This window comes from Dipteris shenzhenensis, chromosome 15 (assembly GCF_047967505.1).
Source record: "Dipteris shenzhenensis isolate YYH24624 ecotype China chromosome 15, Dip_SZ_1.0, whole genome shotgun sequence".
Lineage (NCBI taxonomy): Eukaryota > Viridiplantae > Streptophyta > Polypodiopsida > Gleicheniales > Dipteridaceae > Dipteris > Dipteris shenzhenensis.
This window is the reverse complement of record NC_141610.1, coordinates 43,939,706-43,959,702: the sequence shown is the minus strand read 5'-3', so window position 1 is coordinate 43,959,702 and position 19,997 is coordinate 43,939,706. Positions and strand designations below refer to the sequence as shown.

Sequence of the window (19,997 nt, the reverse complement as noted above, 5' to 3'; positions counted from 1 at the left end):
CCATAATAGGAGATTTTGTCGTATGCTGTGACCCCTTTGTGAGCCCTTGTCCAGGGATAGTCAGGCACAAGCTACGTAAGTTAGTCTCTTAGTCTTAGGTCAAGTCGGAAGATCAGTCCTTGTTCACTAATACCCATTGGAGAACCATAGGGTAGTGTTTCTGTCTTAGGTTTAGGGATAGGTTTAGGTCCAGCCTAGGATAGGAGCCCTTATGGGCCCCCTCAGGGCTGGAACAAGTGAAGAGAATGGCAGGGGAAGGGCTGCCTTTATAGGCTACCCTGCACCCCTCCCTAGGCTGCCTTTATGGGGCCTAGTGCTGCCATTTATGGGGCCTATAACTGCCTTTATGGAGCCTAGTGCTGACTTTATGGGGCCTGCCAACCAGCCCCAAAAGCCCTATAAATAGGGGGCCTCCAGGCCCTCTTTCCTCATTCAGTTCCCTCCCTCCTTAGGCCTCCTACAGCTCCTCCTCAGCCCCCTCTGAACAGCCTCACACTCACCCCCAATGGCCCTTTGACCAGCCTCAGCCTTTGGCCCTCTAGGAAGGTGTTCACGCAGCGCATCAAACGGGGAGTCCGGACAGCGAACGGAGTAAGCTTTGGGGTCTGTTTCAGCAGCTCTTTTCAATTATTTCTTACAGTTTTACACAGCTCATTCTCAGCTCTTTATTTCAGTCATCCCTCAGCTCTCTTATAGGATCTATCACTCCTAGATTTCACTCTCTCACTCACGCAGTAACCTTGCATTCCGGTGGACAGCACAAGCCTCTCCCTTGCCTTGAAGAAGCGTCCTACATCGTCAGTGTGGACAGCATCAAGGTCTCGGTATTGGTCGGCGTTGCTTCTCAGGTCTTTGGGTCTGCTCTACGTGTGCATAGTGAGCTCTTCAGAAGCGCGTTCTGTGCTCTTTCTCTCGAAGAGTGTTCTTTGTATTTCTTAGTTCTCCAAGTATAAAGCAAATTCTCTCTGATTGGGGGAGGGGGTCCTCAGTGGGTACATGGATCCAATCGGTTGTCGACTCTACTCTCTCTCTACCCTCATCTCCTTTCTCTCTCTATGGTGTACAACACTAATTCCTCATTAAAGGTGTAAAGAAGGTCTTGCTGTGAATTACACGATCAGATTACTGTTGCATGTTACAGATTTACTGAAAACTAGGATGTCATCTAAGTAGATGGTGACTAACTTATCAAGATATTTACTTCATAAGAGTAAGTGAATGTTGGTGGGGCTTTGTGTAACCTGAATGGCATTGCCAAAAACTCATGTGCGTACTTTGTGCGAAATGTTGTCTTGTATTCATCACTTTCTGGTATACGGATTTGGTGATAACCTAAGCGGAGAAGTGTATTGCATGTGTTGATAGAAAAGGTCATCAATGAGAGGCTATGGGTACTTGCTTTTAATTGTAAGCTCATTAGGAGCTGTATAGTCAATTCAAGGGCGCTTTGACTGATTCTTTTTTTCCACACGTGCTGGAGAACCAAATGGACCGCGGCTGGATGTGACCGTTGTTGAGTAAATTTGTAACTTGTCTTTGAAATTAGTTCCATTGCGTGGTCCATTTTGAGGTGGTAACTTATGTTGTAACTCCAAATAGGGCTAGAAAAATCATTGGTTCAAATACTTAGGAGGGTCCTTTGTAATTGTCTAATCAATTGAGGTAGCCAATCAATGGAACTGGAACTCGAACTTGTCGATTGCGAACCCACTTTCTTACTTGTAAAGAAGAGACAAATGGTATAATAGGAGCATCCCTAAAGCTGGTAAACTCAACAAGTATCCTTTGGTAGACAAACTATAGTTATGACTATGAAAACTACTGGAAGGATGGTCGTTATAGAGCCATTGTTGTCCAAGAATGACATCATATCAGGATAGGGCATGATGTCAAACGTTAACTTATCCATGTATTGTTGGATCCGAAAAGACAATTGTTTGACCATTGTGTCCAGTTTGATAATCATTGGGCCTGTGTGCAATTCGAGACATTGCACCAGAGAATTGGCAAGAAAGTTATGGGAGCAGCCATTGTCGATCATAATGGTCACTATGCTACGAGAGATTGATCCTTGTAAACATAGAACATACGTGGCCAAGGAAGCTTCAGGGTTGCTGGCGAGGCTCATGCTTATAGTATGGGCTACCCGAGATGCCTTGCTTTATTTGTCTTGTGAAAGACGTGAATGTGTAGCTTGAGTATTGTCAATGGGTCTCATTTTGCAATTTTTCTTGGGTCTTTTAGGACAATATAGCCATCTACGATTGTTGGTGTAGATGGTACATAGCCCTTTGGAAGGAGTTGCATTATTCTTTGTTGATTTGGTAGCTGCACTTTTAGAGTCACGTGTCTTATACCATCTCACAGGCTGCCTTGTGCCATGCCTTCCCTCTTAGATGTCCTATGTCACCTCACAGACGTGTCATGGTTGCCACATCATCATGCCACACGTCGTGGTTGCCACATGTCTCACAGGTTATCATGTGTCATGGCTCCTGCTTGTGGGGGGTTTAGAAACCGCTCCTCTTGGTTTGGAACCATTGGCACAAGCTCCTCCCAAATAAGAGTGCTAAGTCTCCCATTGGTGATCAAAGAGGAATGGAAGGCTGTGTACGGAAAAGACAGATGAGACAACAATGTAATGGTTCGTGTAATATCTCCTTCTACTCACTGTACACGAGTGCCAAATTGGCATACAAACTGAGCTGGAGACTCTGTATTGGAAGCGGAAACTGTTTGTGGTGTCTGCCGGCTGGGAAAACCAGAGGAGAAATGGCCACAACGGAATGGGAGACAGAGAGGCAAACAGCCCCTTAAATAGGGCTGGAAAAACTGCTAACTAGCTGGTGGTTTGACCGACCTGCTTGTTCGTGTCTCCTGACCCAACTTGGTCAACCCTTTGGGCTGACCCAGGTAGCCTGCAAACAGGGTGCTTCGATAGCCCCAAATGCCTTGAATCCTTGCTACGAATTGATGCCTGTGCAGCCAAGTGTCATTGCCACTTGTGCCTGGCACTGGTGCACGTGTCATAGACAATAGGGATAGTGGGTAGGGAGAGAGTGCCACGGATAGTTGGGAGGAAGCACGACAGCTAGAGTAGATTAGGAGTTCACATCAAAATGTGAGGAGGTACGAGTGGGGGTGGACTTGTATAGTGTCACTTCTCTTCACAAAGTATATCCACTTGCTTGGTAATTTATTTATTGCATATCTAAATTTTCTGTAATTTCAAGCTCTTTAAGTTTGCCACCAAGAGGATGCATGTGATTTCCTACTATGCAGTTAGGTACTAGTTGGCTAATGTCTGGCATTTGAGGGTGAACTCCCACCAGCATTAGTGTCCCACAAATTGAGATACTTCTCTATAAGAGAAATGTACAGACCACACCCCACTTGAGTACCCAAACACGGGACCAATCAAATGCATAGAAACCGACCTAGCAACTATTAAGGATAATGTTTGCAGTAGCTTAAGGTGTGGGCTTGTGAACACGAAAGACTCGAGGGGATACAAGACTAGATGACAGACTAACGCCTCGTGGGCCTATGGGACAAAGTACACTAAGAAGAAAACTCATATAAGCCTCAATGGGCCGTAGCAAAGGGTACTCTAGGGCCCTTGCTGAGCACTAAGCTATGCTAAGCTAAAGAGCTAAAGAGCTCAAGCAAAATCAAATACAAACTGGGAGCTGGGACTCAAAAGCCGAAGCCTGGCACCCTGAGGACGTTGATACCTGATTGTTGCTTTTGGTGATCGCCTTCTCTTCTTGATCGTCGCTTGCTGAAGGGATTCATCGCTCAGCCCTAACTCAGGCTCATGAGTTTGCCACTTAGCTTAGGCTCAGGCTTTGCCACTCAATACAAGCTCAGGGGTTCGTCACACAGCAGCTCCACTAACTGTCAGCAAAGGTCCATGCCAGATCTAGTCTGCAACAGATCTCAGACAGTAGCTCCCTTCTCCATCCCCTAACCCTGAGCTGGGTTTGAACCCCTATCCCAGTCCGGGGGTTAGCCTCAACCAGGGGGTGGCTTTTAGATATGGCTCAAATGGAATGGCCTGACCTCTCTCTGAAATCTCCCTTTACTGTAACCCCCGGGTGGTTTTGATCGACCCATCCTTGGACAGTACGATCAGATTTATTTCCTATAACAACACGTGAGAGATGTACAGTGACAAGTGGACACTCTGACAGCTCAATTCTAGGCTCTCGAAGGGCCTGTCAAATAGGCTGTGGTTGATGAGGTAATGCAGACATACAAGGCTTCCCCTCGTAACCCTCAACTAGTCTCTACAGTCAAGGATCTTGTACAAGCTGAGGCACAAACCATAAAAAAAGAAGTGATTGCTGAGGTAGACACAAAGGCAAGCAAGACTGATATTCAAGTAGAAATCAAGGGGCACGAAGCGAGACGAGATAATGTATTGAAGATCAGGATTGGGGGCTTCCGGAAGGTTGGTTCAAGGCTGAGGACTCATACATGGAGACTTTAGCAAACATCAAAGCAGCCACCCCTAGCATTGAATGGGGGGAAGATGATGACGAGGATTTCGTGACTGATATTCGTAATTCCAATGGACATGCTGTACTCGCATTTAGCTCAAGGGATCTATGACTCACGCTCCTACTCCAATCATACAAGCTGAAAGGTACTAAGATTTGGATAGCCGAAGAACTCTCACGAGCTCAACTAACTCAAAAGCAACAGAACTAGCCAAGGTCTGGGTTGCTAGGATGGACGGAAAATGGGCAGTATACTGTGGCGGCAAGCCCTTATCAAGGAGTTTAAATCAAAATTAAAAGACTATCAGTCCTAAACTGATGTATGGCCGATTATCTCTCTTTTATTTCAGTTTACAATGTAGGCAATCTAAATAACTTGGATTTGCTGTTGCACTCCTTGGGAGCTGCCTTGTGCCCTCCCTAATCAGATGTATTAGTTCGGGGGGTTTTTTGTTGTTCCATAGACTTATGGTCTCCCGTGGACATTAATAAACTCTCTCTCTCTCTCCCCGCCACCCCCTCCCCCCCTCCCTCAATTCTTCCCATCTCAGCTTCTCCTTCTCCCTTCCATTTCCCACCTTCTGCTATCTTCTCCCTCTTCTCCAAATTTGTACTTCCCACCTGTTGATCCAAGTCACTTATTGATCTGAATTAAAGATTTGGTTCCCTTTTCTCCAAATTTGTGCTTCCCACCCAGTAGATCGAAACCTTTGGAAAATTTGGTTCCCCTTCTCTTAAACTATGGAGAGATTGCGCTATGGTGATACATGTGCCCTCCATGTGTTCACAAGGAGAAGTGTGTCCTAACGGACTTTGGTAAGGGCCCCGCTTTGATGACTGTTTTGTCTTGGTTTTCATTTATCGGTCACTTCTCAATGATGTAGATCTACATCCCAAGTTATAAGGGCATGGTTTCTTGTATTGATATATGCCTTCTTCAAGAAATTTATGTAAAAAATCAAAAGAACGTAATTTTTGTTGCGCCTGCTATTTCATGGTGAGACAATCAACAAATGTGCATTCTTGTTTGTATTGCCTGGTGCGGAAGTAGGTTGGTCATCCTACAAGTTTGAAACGTTTTCTAGATCATAACACAATTTTATTCATTGTCCAATGCTAACTTATTTCTTTCTTTTACACTCGGCCATACAGGTCAATGATGGTTCATGTCTTTCAAACCTGCAGTGTGTTGTGAGCTCAGATGTGGAAGGTTATGACACTGTAATTTACTAAACCTACCAATTATTATAATGAAGGTCTTGCTATTCTGTAGTCTGTAAAGTTTCATATGTATGAGGTCATAAGTTCAAAGTGCACTTTGCTGAGCATTTCCAAGAAAGCGGTATAATTTCCGATTAAGCAATAATATAGGGAAAGTTCTGCTGTTTTTTGGCAGATAGAGTCTGGATTGGCCACCACAGGTGCTTCTGTTGCTGTGGAGGGTTCCTTGGTTGAAAGCCTTGGCTCAAAGCAAAAAATTGAGTTAAAGGCTACAAAGTTACATCTGGTAATTGAAAGTTTCCAGTTCCAATGGCCCTTTTTCGAAATTTCTTGCTTATTCTGTGCTTATTTGAATTCATGAATCTCAATTATTTTGTGTATGTGACATGCATCTGAACATGTGCAGGATGTGTTTTAAAGTTAATGAGAAAGAAAAAGCTGGTTATTTTTATAATTTCCCTCTGGTTTAAGCTTTAATTATATGAACACATACAAAAACCTGCAGCTTGGTTGCCTTTCCAGATGCTGCTCGTAGGTCTTTTGTTTAAATTTGTTTTAAACTTGTGCTAGTTCAGTTTCAGTCTTGTCTTCCTGCGCATAAAGTGTTTTTTTTGTAATGGGATGAATGTAATCTCTCAAAGCAGCTGGTACCTCTCTGGTTTTCAAGTGACAACTGTCTTCTGATTTTAGGCAGTCAATGGTGATCTTCTTGGCAGAATTAACATAACTTGGGTTTCCTTTTTAAAAGATTGGAGGCAGTGATGCAGCCACATTTCCAGTCCAGAAAAAGAAACTCAGCCGAGAGTTTTTGCGAACGGTGGCTCACATGCGGCCTCGAACAAACACTTTTGGTGCCGTAAGTCTTTTTCCCGGAACCTGGTCTACAATGCTTTTTTGGATTCTGCATTGAGGAAACTCTTAAATTTATTTCAATGTTTCACATCACAAAGCTTTGGTTATTGGTGCATGGGGGAGGCTGGAGTGGATTGGTTTTGTCTATGAATTTCCAAGCCATATTGTGAAGTTGTGGTCCAAATTTGGGCTGAGCTATTTTTGTTCTTTAGGAGATGACTTGCTTCCTTGATATGTTGGACCCTTCTTTCAGATGTGTTTTCGATTGTGGATTGGGGGTTTCCCTTATTACCTGAATAGGATTTACCTAGAAAAGCATCCAAGAACTCATATGGAGCCATTTGTGATCTCAAACGTACTTGACTTGCTTTTGTTTGTCCTAGACTTGCACATACTCCTGTGAGATTTGCTGCAGTTTCTGTATTTCCTGATGTGTTTATAGGATCGTCATTGGAGAAGTGTTTGAGCTTGATCCTCTATCACCTATTGGACACCTTTTCTGCTCTTTGGTTGTTCTTGCCTGCTTCTACTTCAAAGTCAATTGAGGTGGTCCTCATCTTGCATGTGAGGCATCGATTGAATCATGAGTCGTGACATATTCTCATTGAGATAATCTTGTATCCCATATATCAACATGGGGCTGATCTCTCTATCTTGTAGAGAGCCATATTCTAAGAATTCTTGCATTATAGGATCTCTAATGAAAATGCCACTATCAAGAACGTCCAAATGCATCGATCCCGAAGCTTTATGCAATTGGGTCCTGCCTTGTACACTCTCTTGTATGTGTGCTTGCTTGGATGGGAGTCTACTTGGGATTAGTTCAGCTACCTTTTGAATGCATTCAATGTATTGGCATAGTGCTTCCCCTCCCAAAGGTAGCATGTATGCTTCAGTCTGTAAATTGGGGTATGGGATTTGCACATTGACACCTAGCTCTTTTATGAGAACTCTTCTTTGCAATGCCTCCTTCCTTTGTTTAGACCCCATGCTGCACGTCCATGGAGACAAATTGCTTGCACTAGGTTGCTATATAACTCCCTTCTCATCAGCACCCAATCCCATCACTACAACTTTCTACATTTGCTTTGGAAAACTATAAAGAGCCGATCTTTCATCCCTTTTAGCACTTTTTCTTCACACATGCACTGCATTTGTAGTTGTGTGTGTGAGAGAGAGAGAGAGAGAGAGAGAGAGAGAGAGAGAGAGAATGTATAAATGCTTTCGGGAGGCCTTGCAGGCCTATGAGACAAAGTATGGTATCAAAGTGACATGTGCTCATACAAGCCGCTATGGGCTGAGGCAAAGGGCCCTTTGCTGAGTAATTTACTAGACTAAAATGAGAAATACAGAATGCAAACTCAAAGTCCAAAACTAGGGACTAACAGCTAGACTCAATTTCAAAGTAGGAGTTAGAAGACATAGCGAGGTGCCATGGTGGCTCTCCTTTGAGTTGCGAAAATGTCTCGTATTTGTGTCTATCTAGTCGTCTCATGCTGTGGTGGAGGGTGGGTGGTCTCCGAGATCTCTATATCCGGTGCGCTATATCGATAGTGACACCTTTGGTCGGACGGTCTCCACCGATTAGAGCTTTGATGGGCTGGACCTCCATCCCGTCGCTGCATCGTGTGTGGCTTCTGTGTCTCTGGCTGCATCCCTCCTCGTCGTCGTCTCGTCTCACTGATCCATATTGCCCTCATGTCGTTAATCTCCTCCTCTTGTACCCCGACATGCCCAGGAGCAGACTCGAATGTGTAGCAATCTGTGACGTGTCGTTGGGCTCGATCCACCATGTCTCCCGCTGAGTAGCCCTCTCTTGCACTGTGATTTGACACAGAAGAATCTCTCTATGGAGTCTCATCTCTATCAGATAGAGGCCAACAAAAACCTGGTCCTGGAAGTGCCAATCGGAAGAGAGGCCCAAAGCCATGGCCCTCCCGGAAGAGGCAGTGATAACATCCTCGGATGTCATAGTAAACCGGATAGGTACATAAGAAATGCTTTTTCGTCTCTATCTCTCCTAGAGTGCACAATTTGTAGATCTGCGGCTCCCTAGGTGTTCTTGTGGCTCTCCCTGTCTCAATCCTTTGCTGATGGGATGAGACCCACATCTGTCCAATGGCAATCCTAAGGGCATGTGAATCTCGCTTGTCCTCTAGATACTAGGGTTTGATGATCACTTCATCCTCCGACACTCTTAGAAAATGGTCACAGTATTTTCGGGTCTTGGTGGGGAACTCCTGGTCCCCTCCCCAAGTCCGTGACGTATAAAGCTGGAGTAGGTCTACTGTATGATACGGTTGATCTCATCCCACATAACTAGGGGATCAGGAGCATCCAAGCTGTACTGGAAGGGGGGGAGATGATCCATTTGAATGCCATGTCTGTCAAACCATCTGGAAATGGGTGCATACTTGGCTATGCGAGCTCCACTCTCAGCTAGTCGTATAGATGACCCCAATGCCACCCTTGGTAGCCTCCCTCTAGGTAGGGCCCATATCCTGTGGAGATAAGTAACCGTTTGGAAGATGGCATCGATCTCAAGTGGTGTCAAAGCAAACTCTCCCTATATAATCTGGTGGGGGACGGAAGGCTTGCTCCGAATCATCCTGGATCCCATAGTCACCTGCAATCTCTCAAAGTGTTGCCACTCAGTTGCTGTCAGGTCACACCCCCAGAAGGGTGTTGCATACATGGCTTTTGGCCTCACGAGTGTGTCAAATGGCCATCCCTTTGTCGGGGTGTCTTGAAAATGTGCTTGAAAGCACTGCTGCTCCAGTGGAGCTAGAGCCCCCTGCCCTCGTGTAAGACGTGCCCTGGCTGGATAGGTCATCGTGAAGAGTGGCCTTGCAAAGACTGCCCCTAGGTAAGTGTAAGACTGTACGATCTCCACTGGCTCTCCTTGATAGGTTAAGCTATGTTGATGAAGTGTTGGCCATGAGGTGTTAAAAATTATAACCTTGGTCTTGCCAAGGTTATTTGTCAAATCTCACTCTCTGCAGAACCCCTCTTAAGGCATCTAGGTGTCTCTGTAATCTTACTTCTGAGGAGGATAGGAGGACTATGTCATCTGCATACAATAGTATTCGTATCATCAAATCGGCCAGGCGTGATCCTTCACCTCCCAAGCGGCCAATGAATGTCGTGATCTCATCAATACATAGTGTTGGTGAGAGGGGGCATCCCTGCTTCACCCCTATCATACTTTCGACCCAGCCTGATAGGTCTACAGGGGCACGTATTCTCCCTTTGACTGACTCATATAGATGTGGAATTTGCATCTCTTGTAATTGTTGATCATGCGAGATTGTGAGACGGTGTCAAAGGCCTTTCGAAAGTCTACAAAGCAGACTTTTTGCATCGCGATCATGCCTCCTCAATGACTTCCCGCAGAGTGAAGATATGATCCAGAGTGGAATGTTGTCTCCTAAAACCAGCCTGCTCCAGTGCTTGCTGCCCGTGCATCAGTGTGTAAGACCTGATCTCTCTCTCTAGTACCGACCTGTAAATCTTGGCCTATGTGTGACCAATCGTGAGAGTGCGCTAGTTCCCAGTATCCATGGGATCTCCTGCTTTGTGTATCGGCACAATGGTGGTGGTATTCCAAGCAGGAGGGAAAGCATAACATACCACGTGGTTGAACATGTGTGCTAGGATTGGGGCCAAGACCTCCTTTCTGTGTGCGAAGTGCTCAGTCCATAGTGCCTCATGGTCCTAGGGTCTCCAGTTGTGTAGCCGGTGTAATGTAGCTCTCACATTCTGTGGAGTGAATAGAATGTAGGTGGTGGGCCGGGGAAGAGCAAACATATCGTGTTGTGTTTGAACTGGGACATCAAAGAGGGATGTCGCATAGGTCTGCCACACCTCTGGATCTGTGGGTATAGGTGGCTTCCCCTGAGATTAGAGCCCCCATGCAAAGGTGGGGTCAGCTCCACAAAAAGATCAGATCACCTCATCCATCCTATGTGAGGAAAGCCCGCCTCTTATGCCGCGTCAGATGTCTTGAAATCCGTTGTGCCTTAGACCTCGTCAAGCGTCCGAAAAGTTGCTCCCATATGAGGTCGTATCTCATCTCCGGACAATCATCGTCAAACTAAGGGTTTTGTGGCATCTTCCCAGTTGAGGGGCCAACTGTAGATATGGTTGTAGAGAATGATTTGGTGGTGGCATCATGGATCACCGATACTAGTGTGTCTGAGGCAAGAGTGAGGTCTACATCGTCTCTCAAGGGAGTCGCTAGCCCGCGGGATAGGTGGCTCGTGTAGATTGCATAAAGGGCATGGTCGAAATGTATCTGGACTTGGGTAGGGGTTTGTCGATCACGTACTATGTTTGAAATGGAGAATATACTAAATGGCAGGTATGAATGGTCGGCGCCAAGAGGGGGGAGGGATTATGGAGTCCTGTACTTGTTTGGGTCTACCTTTGGCACTTGGAGGGGGTCCGTCGCAAGATCAAACAGCTCCATGTGTCTATTCCTCGTGTGCACATTGAAGTCACCAAGGAGGAGTACCTCTCCTTGCCTGGAAAACTCCATGTTGTCAATCCTAGATCATCTCATATGGGCTATGACCATTTGTAGTGACCTCACGCGCATACGATGCTGTGTGTAAACATGCAACGGTGAATGATTGTGTAATGCACAGCAAGACCTTCTTTAAACCTTTGTGCGAGGCGTATGCATATGCACCATAAGAGGTAGAGAGAGAGTAGGGTTAGAGAGAGAATGTAGATATGGTCGCTGTGCCCACTGAGGGCCCCCCTCCCCAAATGGGGAAGAATTTTCTTTAGATCTTGGAGAACTGCAAAAGATACAACTGACACTCCTTCAGAGAGCTCGAGAGACAACTCTGAGGATGACCCTTCGATACGGAGAGCGGACCCACAAATGCTTGAGAAGCATCCCAAATCTCGACCAAGACCACCCTACCCACACGGAAAATGTGGACCACTGTGCAAGGCTATTGAAGAGGCTTGTGCTGTCCTAAGGCATGCAGCGGAGCTGCGTGAGTGTGAGAGATGAAGGGGAGACGGAAATCTGAGAGTAATGGAAGCTAAGAGAGAGCTGAAATGTGAATTGAGAGCTGAGAAAACTGTAAAAAGAAATGCTGAAACAGTAACCCTAAACCTCAACTCCGAGCCGCCCCCTTTTATATAGGGGGCTGTAGGGCTGGTAGGGAGTGAGCAAACCAGCCTGAAACAGGCCGACCAGCCAGTCGACTGGTTGGGCTCACTTCCCTACCCCTAGGCTGCCTAGGGAGGTGCACATGGCAGCCCTTCCCCCAGCCCATTCTCCCTTGATGGGAGCTCATTGTCTCAGCCCTAAGGGGGCCCTTCTGGGCTCCTATCCTAGGCTGAGACCGAGACCTACCTAGAACCCTAAGACGGAAACAGTAACCTACTGTTCTCCAGTGGGTACTAGTGAATGAGGACTGACTTTCTGACTTGACCTAAGGCTGAGAGATTGACCTATGTAGCTCATGCCTGCTGACTGTCCCTGGACAAGGGCTGACAATGGGGTCACGGCATACGACAAAATATCCTGTCAGAGGAACTATTTGCACTTTGTCGATGAAGCCAGTTGTCACGTTTCACCCAAGTGCAGGGGTGCATGTGACATTCCCTCCTCTTTAACTTGGCGGTAGGTGCATGGCCTCCAAGTAGTGCGCTAATATCTGCGGGAACTCCTGGAAGAAACTTTCATCTAGCCATACCACTGTTGGAAAGGTCACCTCCCCATCTATAAGCCCCCAAATGAGGAGAGCGAGGGGGAGGGAGACCTAGGGCAGAAGATGTCCAAAGAAGAGAGAGAGAGGGGGCTGCCACATGGGCAGCACCTCACAAGAGAACGGATGGTGCCAAGCACAAGGCATGGAATTGGTTTGGAAGAAGGCAGATCTGGAGCAGCAGGAAAGGGCCAGAAGCGCCTGGAATGAGGCGGCCTACGGGCAGGTTAGGGGCCTGCAGGAGGGCCTGGTAGCAGCAAAGGGAGGGGCTGCAAAAGGGCAGCACCTGCTCTTGTAAAGGGCCATGGAGCTGGCTGGTCGGCCATATGGCCCAGCCCAGAGCCCCATACATAGGGGGGAGTGGAGGGGGCCAGCCACTCAGCTGGCACACAAAACAAGGGGGCTGGGCCCCCACTTAAATGAAGAGGGCACACAGCCCAAGAGGAGCTGCCCACAGCCCAAAATATAGGGCTGGTGGGGGCGGGTTTTTGGAGGCTGAGTCGGCCATAATGAGGCAGGCCAGTCGGCTGTTATGAGGGCCCTAGAGGCCTATATAAGGAGCCCATTGAAGGGCATAACTTCATCCAGCAGCCAGCAGACTTGGGAGCAGCAGGCACAGCAGTGCACACTCCCTCAGGCCTACATCCAAGAGGCAGAGAAGTCCAAGAGTTGCTGCAGACTGAGCTCACAGAGGGCTGGAGCCTTGGCTGTCTTCTAGGGCAGCAAGGAGCTGAGGTCTTTGGATGGAGACTCTACATACGCTTGAGGTGGAGCATGTGGGTTCAGTGATCTAGAGATATCCGGCAGATAGTAGAAGTACCTTGTGGTAAGATCAAATGAACACGCTTTGGTGGGACTTTGGATCTCTCTCTTGTGTATTGTGTCCATAGCTTTGGACAGCAATTTATTCTTTTGGTGGTTTCTATATGTGGCTGGATCATTGTCTATTTACTAGTCTGCACATCTATTTGAAGCACATAAGTTAAGAAGTTTGTGATTCCACTCACCACACACACTGTGTGAGCTCTTGGCTATTCTATCATTCTTCTATTGTGCGTACCCTCTGTTGGTCGATTTCTAACAACGGCTTCATGGGTTCCTCGATCTCAAAACTTCGTGTAGAATTCGCGGATCCAGTGTCCTGACCCATGCTTCCATTTGTGGAGGAGAATCTGCTCCGGCCCAATGACTTCTGCCTCGTTGATCACCTCGGACTGCTGCTCTTCAGAGATATCACTAAGTGCTGGCCCAATATATGGCTTCAACCATGCCACGTGAAAGACATTATGCATTGTCTAACTTTTGGTAGCTGTAGCTTCATAGAGACGTCGTTAATCTTCTTAATGATGGGAAATGGTTCAAAAATTCTGAAGAATGCAGCCCAAGTATGCATAAGATTTGGCCATGTCAACCGGGTCCTCTACACTGCAAAGCTGCCAAATGCATTTGTATTCCTCTAAGGTCTCTGAGATCAGCTGAGCATAGTAGGATAGATATACAGTGTGAGAGCTGAATCCTCGACATCCTAGTGTGTCCACAAAAGAGGCCAGCTCATCAATGTAAAGGCCGAAAAGGGTGGGTGCTAAAAACCTCCTTTACCCCAATGGTACTGCCCATCTCCTCCAGCACTGCTCCTCTCATACAAAGCCATGACTACCCATAGTTTTACCATATTTTTTTGGTTTCCAAAACATTTTAAAGTAGATTGCTACTTTCTTATTCACATTGACAAATGTTTTCTTGCTAAGGGACATTGCTTGAATCAGGTCCTTAGCAAGGCAAGCTCATTTGGAACTTCTTTGCAACCTCCATCATTGGCTAACAAACTGCTTCGATCTACAATTCGGTACAGATATGCTTCACTTGTAGTTTCAAATGGGTGGCATAGTCAGTTCCTGGCTATTGCTGCTTTGATTTAATTTGCTGCTTCATTATCCATCTTGTGTTGCATGTGTGCCTTGCACTGCTTGCAATTTCTGTTTACACACATTGCTGCTTGCTCTGTTGCTGCCCCTACTGGTTAACTGCCACTGTGTGAGTATAAACCCCACATCTCTTCTTCGTTTCCCCCCTCCAAACATGGCTCGTGGATAGAGTTTATGATGGACTTCTGTGGCAATAGCAAAGCATTGCGTTTTAACAAGAGGATATTAACAAGGTTTGATACTCTTCTTTTTGAGTCGATGGCCAAACTTTTCTTGTTCATGGTGGATAGAGAAGGTTCCTTATACTCTTCTGAGATACCAAAGTTTGAAATGCATCTTGTTGAAGCTATGCCCTCAGATGTTAGAACCTTTGTCATTGAAATGTATAGGAAATCTGATAAGGTAGTATCATCATATGTAACCATTGTTTGCATTAATAGGATGCTCAAAATGATTGCACACTGAAGCTCTCCTTTCCTCTAATGCTTGTTGGATTTCTTTTCCCTGTACTTTTAGCATTTTATTACTTGTTAAGGAGAGAAATATAATTGCTTTCAAGAAGGGTGATTGATAAAACTTAAGCATGTTTCTTAACATGGATAAATGTCCTTGGATATATCTAGGTATATAGATATTATGGATGTATATGTGAGGTTAGGGATGTAGGTAATGAGAATTGAGTGTGTGGAAAAGGACCTGAAAGATAAGATACAGTAGTCTCTCGTCCCTTTGGATGCAGGTTTCCAGGGTTCGGAATGCGTTGGCTTTTGCTACTCATCAGTTCTTCCAAGAACGGGGCTTCATCTGGGTGGCTAGCCCTATTATTACAGCTTCTGACTGTGAAGGGGCAGGAGAGCAGTTCTGTGTGACAACTCTGGTGAGCTGTTTTTTTTTTTGGCTTAGCTCATTCATTGGGATGAACTGAAGCAGCATTTTATGTTTACGCATTCAAGGATTAGCCTCTAGAATATAGGTCATTGCGTCTTTTCTGTTTGCTGATTAAATGCAGAGGCAGGCAGTGTTACGTTCCTCTGAATAAAGTGATTTGGAAGCTGCACGAAACTTTAAACCCTTCCAGCACTGATTTCTTGAATGCATAGACTCCTTTTATGCTATTGCTATTCGGCTGGGTGATTTTCTTGAATAGATTCCTTGAGCCACTGCTGCCCTCTATGTGTATGAGCATGGAAACGATTTTCTGGAAGAAATGATTTTGCAGGTTCCTGGATCTCAGAAAGATTCAACTACCCCAGTTAGTAAGATTCCAAGTACAAAAGACGGACTGCTCGATTGGTCACAGGTAAATGCAGGATAATCTGGGGCCTTTTTTCAATCTGTGTCTAAGATAGAAGCAAGCCTTAGTGCAATATAGGTGCGATACCATTTGCATTCACTGTATCATGCTTAGAGAATCTCTATGAGCATTACTCTGGAAATGTGAATTTACAAGCACCACCTAATTGTTATAGTCTAAACAGTATACACAAACACAAATTTTAAAAAAAATGCAAAGGCTCCATTTGAATGCAGGAGATTTGACATAGCCAAGTTGCCATGGCTTCAATCTCTCACGGTCCTTTTATTCAAGCCTCCTAAAGGCTAAAATATATTCTTTATTGAAAAGATGATAGGTGTCTGTTCAAGTGCAGCTATCTGCTGTAGTGTCCTTTTCTATTAAATATATATATATATATATACCTTTGTAAGACTAGAATATATCAAATCATACAAATAATGATTCTTGTCTTCAAGCATCCATGAAAAGAAGATTGTCACACTAAATGGTACCCATATCGGTGCTATACACGTATTATGGGAAACTATGGCCATACTGCATCCCACTTGAATAGTTTACCCAAAATGAATATGATTTTGGCAAGCCCAATGCTTTGGCCGTAAATCTTTCTAATTGCCTGTAGAATGAATTTTCTGAGTTTTCATTCTCATATTTCAGTTCTTCCATTGACTTGCATGCCCTTCAAGTGCGTATCTCTTAGTTGTTGTACCTCAGTATGGCTTGCATCTTATCTTTAAGGCTGATCTTTTCTGATACCCATGCTGCCCTCTCTTTCTCCCATTCATCCCTCTTGCTTTTCTCCTTCCACCATTCCTCTTGCACCCGTCCACCTTGTTTCTTTATCTCAGCCAATACTTTTTCTACGTGTGCTTTCTCATTAAGCAGTGCCACATTGTTGGCTTCCAAGCTGTCAACCTTCTCAACCAGCACTAGACAAATCTTATGGAGGTGGGTGATGACATCAGAAATACCTTTGGGTGGTCCCCTGCTGTGCAGGTGTTCATGGAAGCTTCCAAATTTTGCTTTCCCGATGTGTCTTCCACACATCCTCGTGTAGCATTTTGTCCCTGCTATTTTATGAGTGTGATAAATTTCACTTGTTTCTCTTCGCATATTTGTGTGTTTGCTTCCAGCCAATGATGATCCGCAGCAAGTTAGCCGTCTGGAGCAGCAGCCCCCTTGGCAGATCCTGGGGGTTTTCTTGAGCGTCTTTCACAGGTTGTTGGGCCCTAGAGTTGGAGGCACAGTAGCCCAAGATACTGTTTCTTGATGCTTATGACTTCCTTGTTACCAGGTCCTTCCAAAACTTGAATTCTAGTTATGGCATCCGCCAGTTGCATCTTCAGCTCTCTCACTTGATCTTGTAGGAAGCAAATATGTTCATGATACCCTATAATGGGTTGGTCAAAAAGACCACCTCGATCATAGATATGTGCATACGGGGAAGGCGTCCTGGCTGCAACTGTGGCGCATCAGGCTTTGCTATTGGAGGTTGCTGGAGTAGAGGGTGATTTTGAAGAGGAGGGTAGGCTAGGCCATTCTTTGCTGGCCATATCTCCTGTTACCCCTTGGCTGAGCTAACCCCCTAGTTGAGCTGGGGTTTCAGCCCAACTAGGGGTTCCTAGTTGGTGAGGCTAGGCGGGGATAGATGGAGGGCTGGTGTGGCTAGGCGGAGGGTGTTGGGGTAAAGGCACATTGCCACCCCTTTATTAAAGATATGACACATATGACTGTCTTAAGACAGTCATAGGGGGAAAACCTAATCCTAATAAAACCTATGAGTTTGTGGTGTGGCTCATCACTTCACACCCGCATCTTGAGTGTCACTCTCTCTCTCTCACCTTCTCTCTGTTGTTCTTCTCCCTCTGACCTTCCCTTTCAACTGGTATCAGAGCCAGCCTCTCTTCCCCCTCTACCCCTGCCTACCATACCCTCTACCTCCCTCGGGACTTGTGCCCTTGACATAGAGCAAGCAGCTAGGGCTGCAGCGTGGGACAGCTACGCGGGGCGACGAGGCAGCAGCGCGGGTAGCGCGCGCAGGTAGGGCGTGGGCGCAGGTAGCGTGTGGGCGTAGGCATTGCACGCGTGGGCGCAGGCAGCGCGCGGGCATCAGCTGGGCTTCAAGCCCATTCGCCGTACAGTCGTGTACGGACGTACGGTCGTCCGTATAGCCGTACGGACACCGTACTGTCGAGCGTACTGTACGGACCGCCGTACAGACTGCGACAGTGAGGTGTTTTCTTTCGATTGGGAGCAGCGTCAGGGATCTGCGTCAAGGAAGGCTTGTTTTTTCGAAAAATTTTTTTTGGTACCCTGCACAAGTACACAGGTACAGCAAGTACTACAGTGCTGCGAGTACAGAGGTACAAAAGTACAGCAGGTACATCAGTTTTTTTTTGGGAGAAAAAGAGAAGGAGAGAGAGCACTCTGCTCTTCATTCAGGATCATTTTTCAGTTCTCAAAATTGTGTTTTTTGAAAGTACAGCAAGTACCTTCGCCTCCCTCGTGCTTGAGGTGACCAGTACCGCAGTGTGTGGTTGATTGCACAGTTATCTTGTTTTGGGAAGGTAATGCCTTGATTTTGCAGAGGACTTTTATGCCTTTGCTGAGTGCAAATCTCAGCTTTTGGGTGACATTTTCAAAGGGCTTTTGCCTGGAAGCTTATGCAGTGTATGCCTTGAGGCAGTGTGGAGCCAGGGAGCCCACATTAGTCTTGTTTCCGCAGTGTACTCAGTGACATTTCTTGCAGGTCACATTTTGTGTACGACACCTTTTGAAAATCTCAGTTGAGCCACGCTTGGCCAGGGCGCATCGAGTTTACTCGGTCCCTAACTGTCCATCGTTGACAGTGCTCAAAAGATTTTCTCTTCAGTGTCTGTACGTTGGGATCTGTGTTGTTATTGTGTACACAGGGCTGTTTATGCATTGCATTGTCAGGTGAAAGTGCCAGGAGAGCGCTACATTTTGTATGCTACCTCAGTGTTGAGGTGTTCTTCACTTGGTACAGGTGTCAAATCAAGGGGCTTTTGCCCAGATTTTGATTGAGAGCACTTGGGTTACTGTCAGAGACCTTCAGATGCCTTTTATCCCCTTGGTAGAAGGATGATTGCTTGGGATTTGTCCTATTTTCTGTTGCAGGTTTGTGACAGGCTGAAGAGTCTGGAGTTTTTTTTTTCAGTGAACAAAACAGTGTATGACAAGTGGTCTATGCATATAAAATCAGTGCAATACCTCATCTGAGGTGGGAGAAGTGATCAGGACAGCAGTGTTTTGTGTGTCAGCTGATGATGCACTGTTAAAGCACTTGTGGAACAGCTGCAGCATTCTGAAATTACTGTTTTATGCCTATTTGAGCACGGTACAGTGTGTCAGAAGGTACAGTAACTGGAGGGAAATTTTTTTTGTTTTGCTGCAGATTTTTTGACAGTAAAAACAGCACTATTGTGAGTGCTCCTGGCTCTTGATAGAGCAGGTTTTTCTGAGAAATCAGAATTTTATTCAGTCTTTTTTGACTTACAGGGAGTCAGGTACTTTCCTTATCTGATATGGCATCAGGGGGAAGTGAATCATCAATTCTGAACATAAAGAAGTTGGAAGGGGCACACAATTATGCATTATGGGCAGAACAGTGTTTGAATGTACTTCTGCTTAAGAAGATTTCTAAGCCCATAAGGGTGAAGGGTGTCAAGCCATCTGGGATGTGAGATGATGAGTGGGAGGAGCTAGATCTGTCCGCGAGGGCTGCTATCATGCTTACTCTCAGTGATTCTCGTGTACAATGTTCAGGCTGAAAAGACCTCTTATGGTGTATGGCAGAGGCTAGCAGAGTTGTATGCCCAAAAGAGTTCAGCCAGTAAGGTGTATTGGTTGAAGAAGCTGGTTGATCTTCGCATGAAGGAAGGTACAGCTATGACCTCACACTTGAGTGAGTTCAATGCCATCTTTACACAGCTGATTGCACAGGGGTTGAACCTTGATGAGGAGTTCAAGGCTACTTTCTTGTTGTGTACCCTTCCTGAGAGTTGGGACACTTTCAAGACCACCTTGTCTAATTCGAATGTCACTCTTATATATGCTGATGTAGAGAGCTCTCTCCTCATGGAAGAGATGAACATGAAAAATAATGCGAGCAGCAAGTCTTCAAATGCTTTGCAGGTACAGGAAAGAGGCAGGACTCAGCAGAAGGGGAGATCTGGGACTCAGCAGAAGGGGAGATCTGCTAGTAAGTCCAAATCCCGCAGTCAGTCCCGTGTTAAAAAGGATATTGAATGCTTTTATTGTGGCAAGAAGGGACATGTGAAGTCTAAGTGCTTCAAGTTTATACGGGATCAGAAAGCCAAGAAGGTTGAAGCAAAGGATGCAGACAGTGGAAGCAAAGGCAAAGGCAAGGCCAAGGTAGATGACTTGGATGCAGTGAATGTTGCAGCAGAGGACAGTGACAGTGACAGACATGAGGTATTATGTTCTTCTGCTG

At 45.8% G+C, this 19,997-nt stretch overlaps 1 protein-coding gene across 1 annotated transcript in view; it reads left to right on the top strand.

Moving 5' to 3' along the window:
* The window catches only part of NS1 (Class II aminoacyl-tRNA and biotin synthetases superfamily protein), a 92,083-nt gene that overhangs the window by 11,887 nt on the left and 60,199 nt on the right, over positions 1-19,997 (top strand). Inside the window, exons 2-6 of the mRNA XM_087385693.1 lie at positions 5,655-5,723; positions 5,899-6,009; positions 6,472-6,579; positions 14,966-15,103; positions 15,446-15,526. Of these exons, the coding sequence (XP_087241819.1) occupies positions 5,655-5,723; positions 5,899-6,009; positions 6,472-6,579; positions 14,966-15,103; positions 15,446-15,526 (507 nt within the window). The remainder of the gene's footprint in view (positions 1-5,654; positions 5,724-5,898; positions 6,010-6,471; positions 6,580-14,965; positions 15,104-15,445; positions 15,527-19,997) is intronic.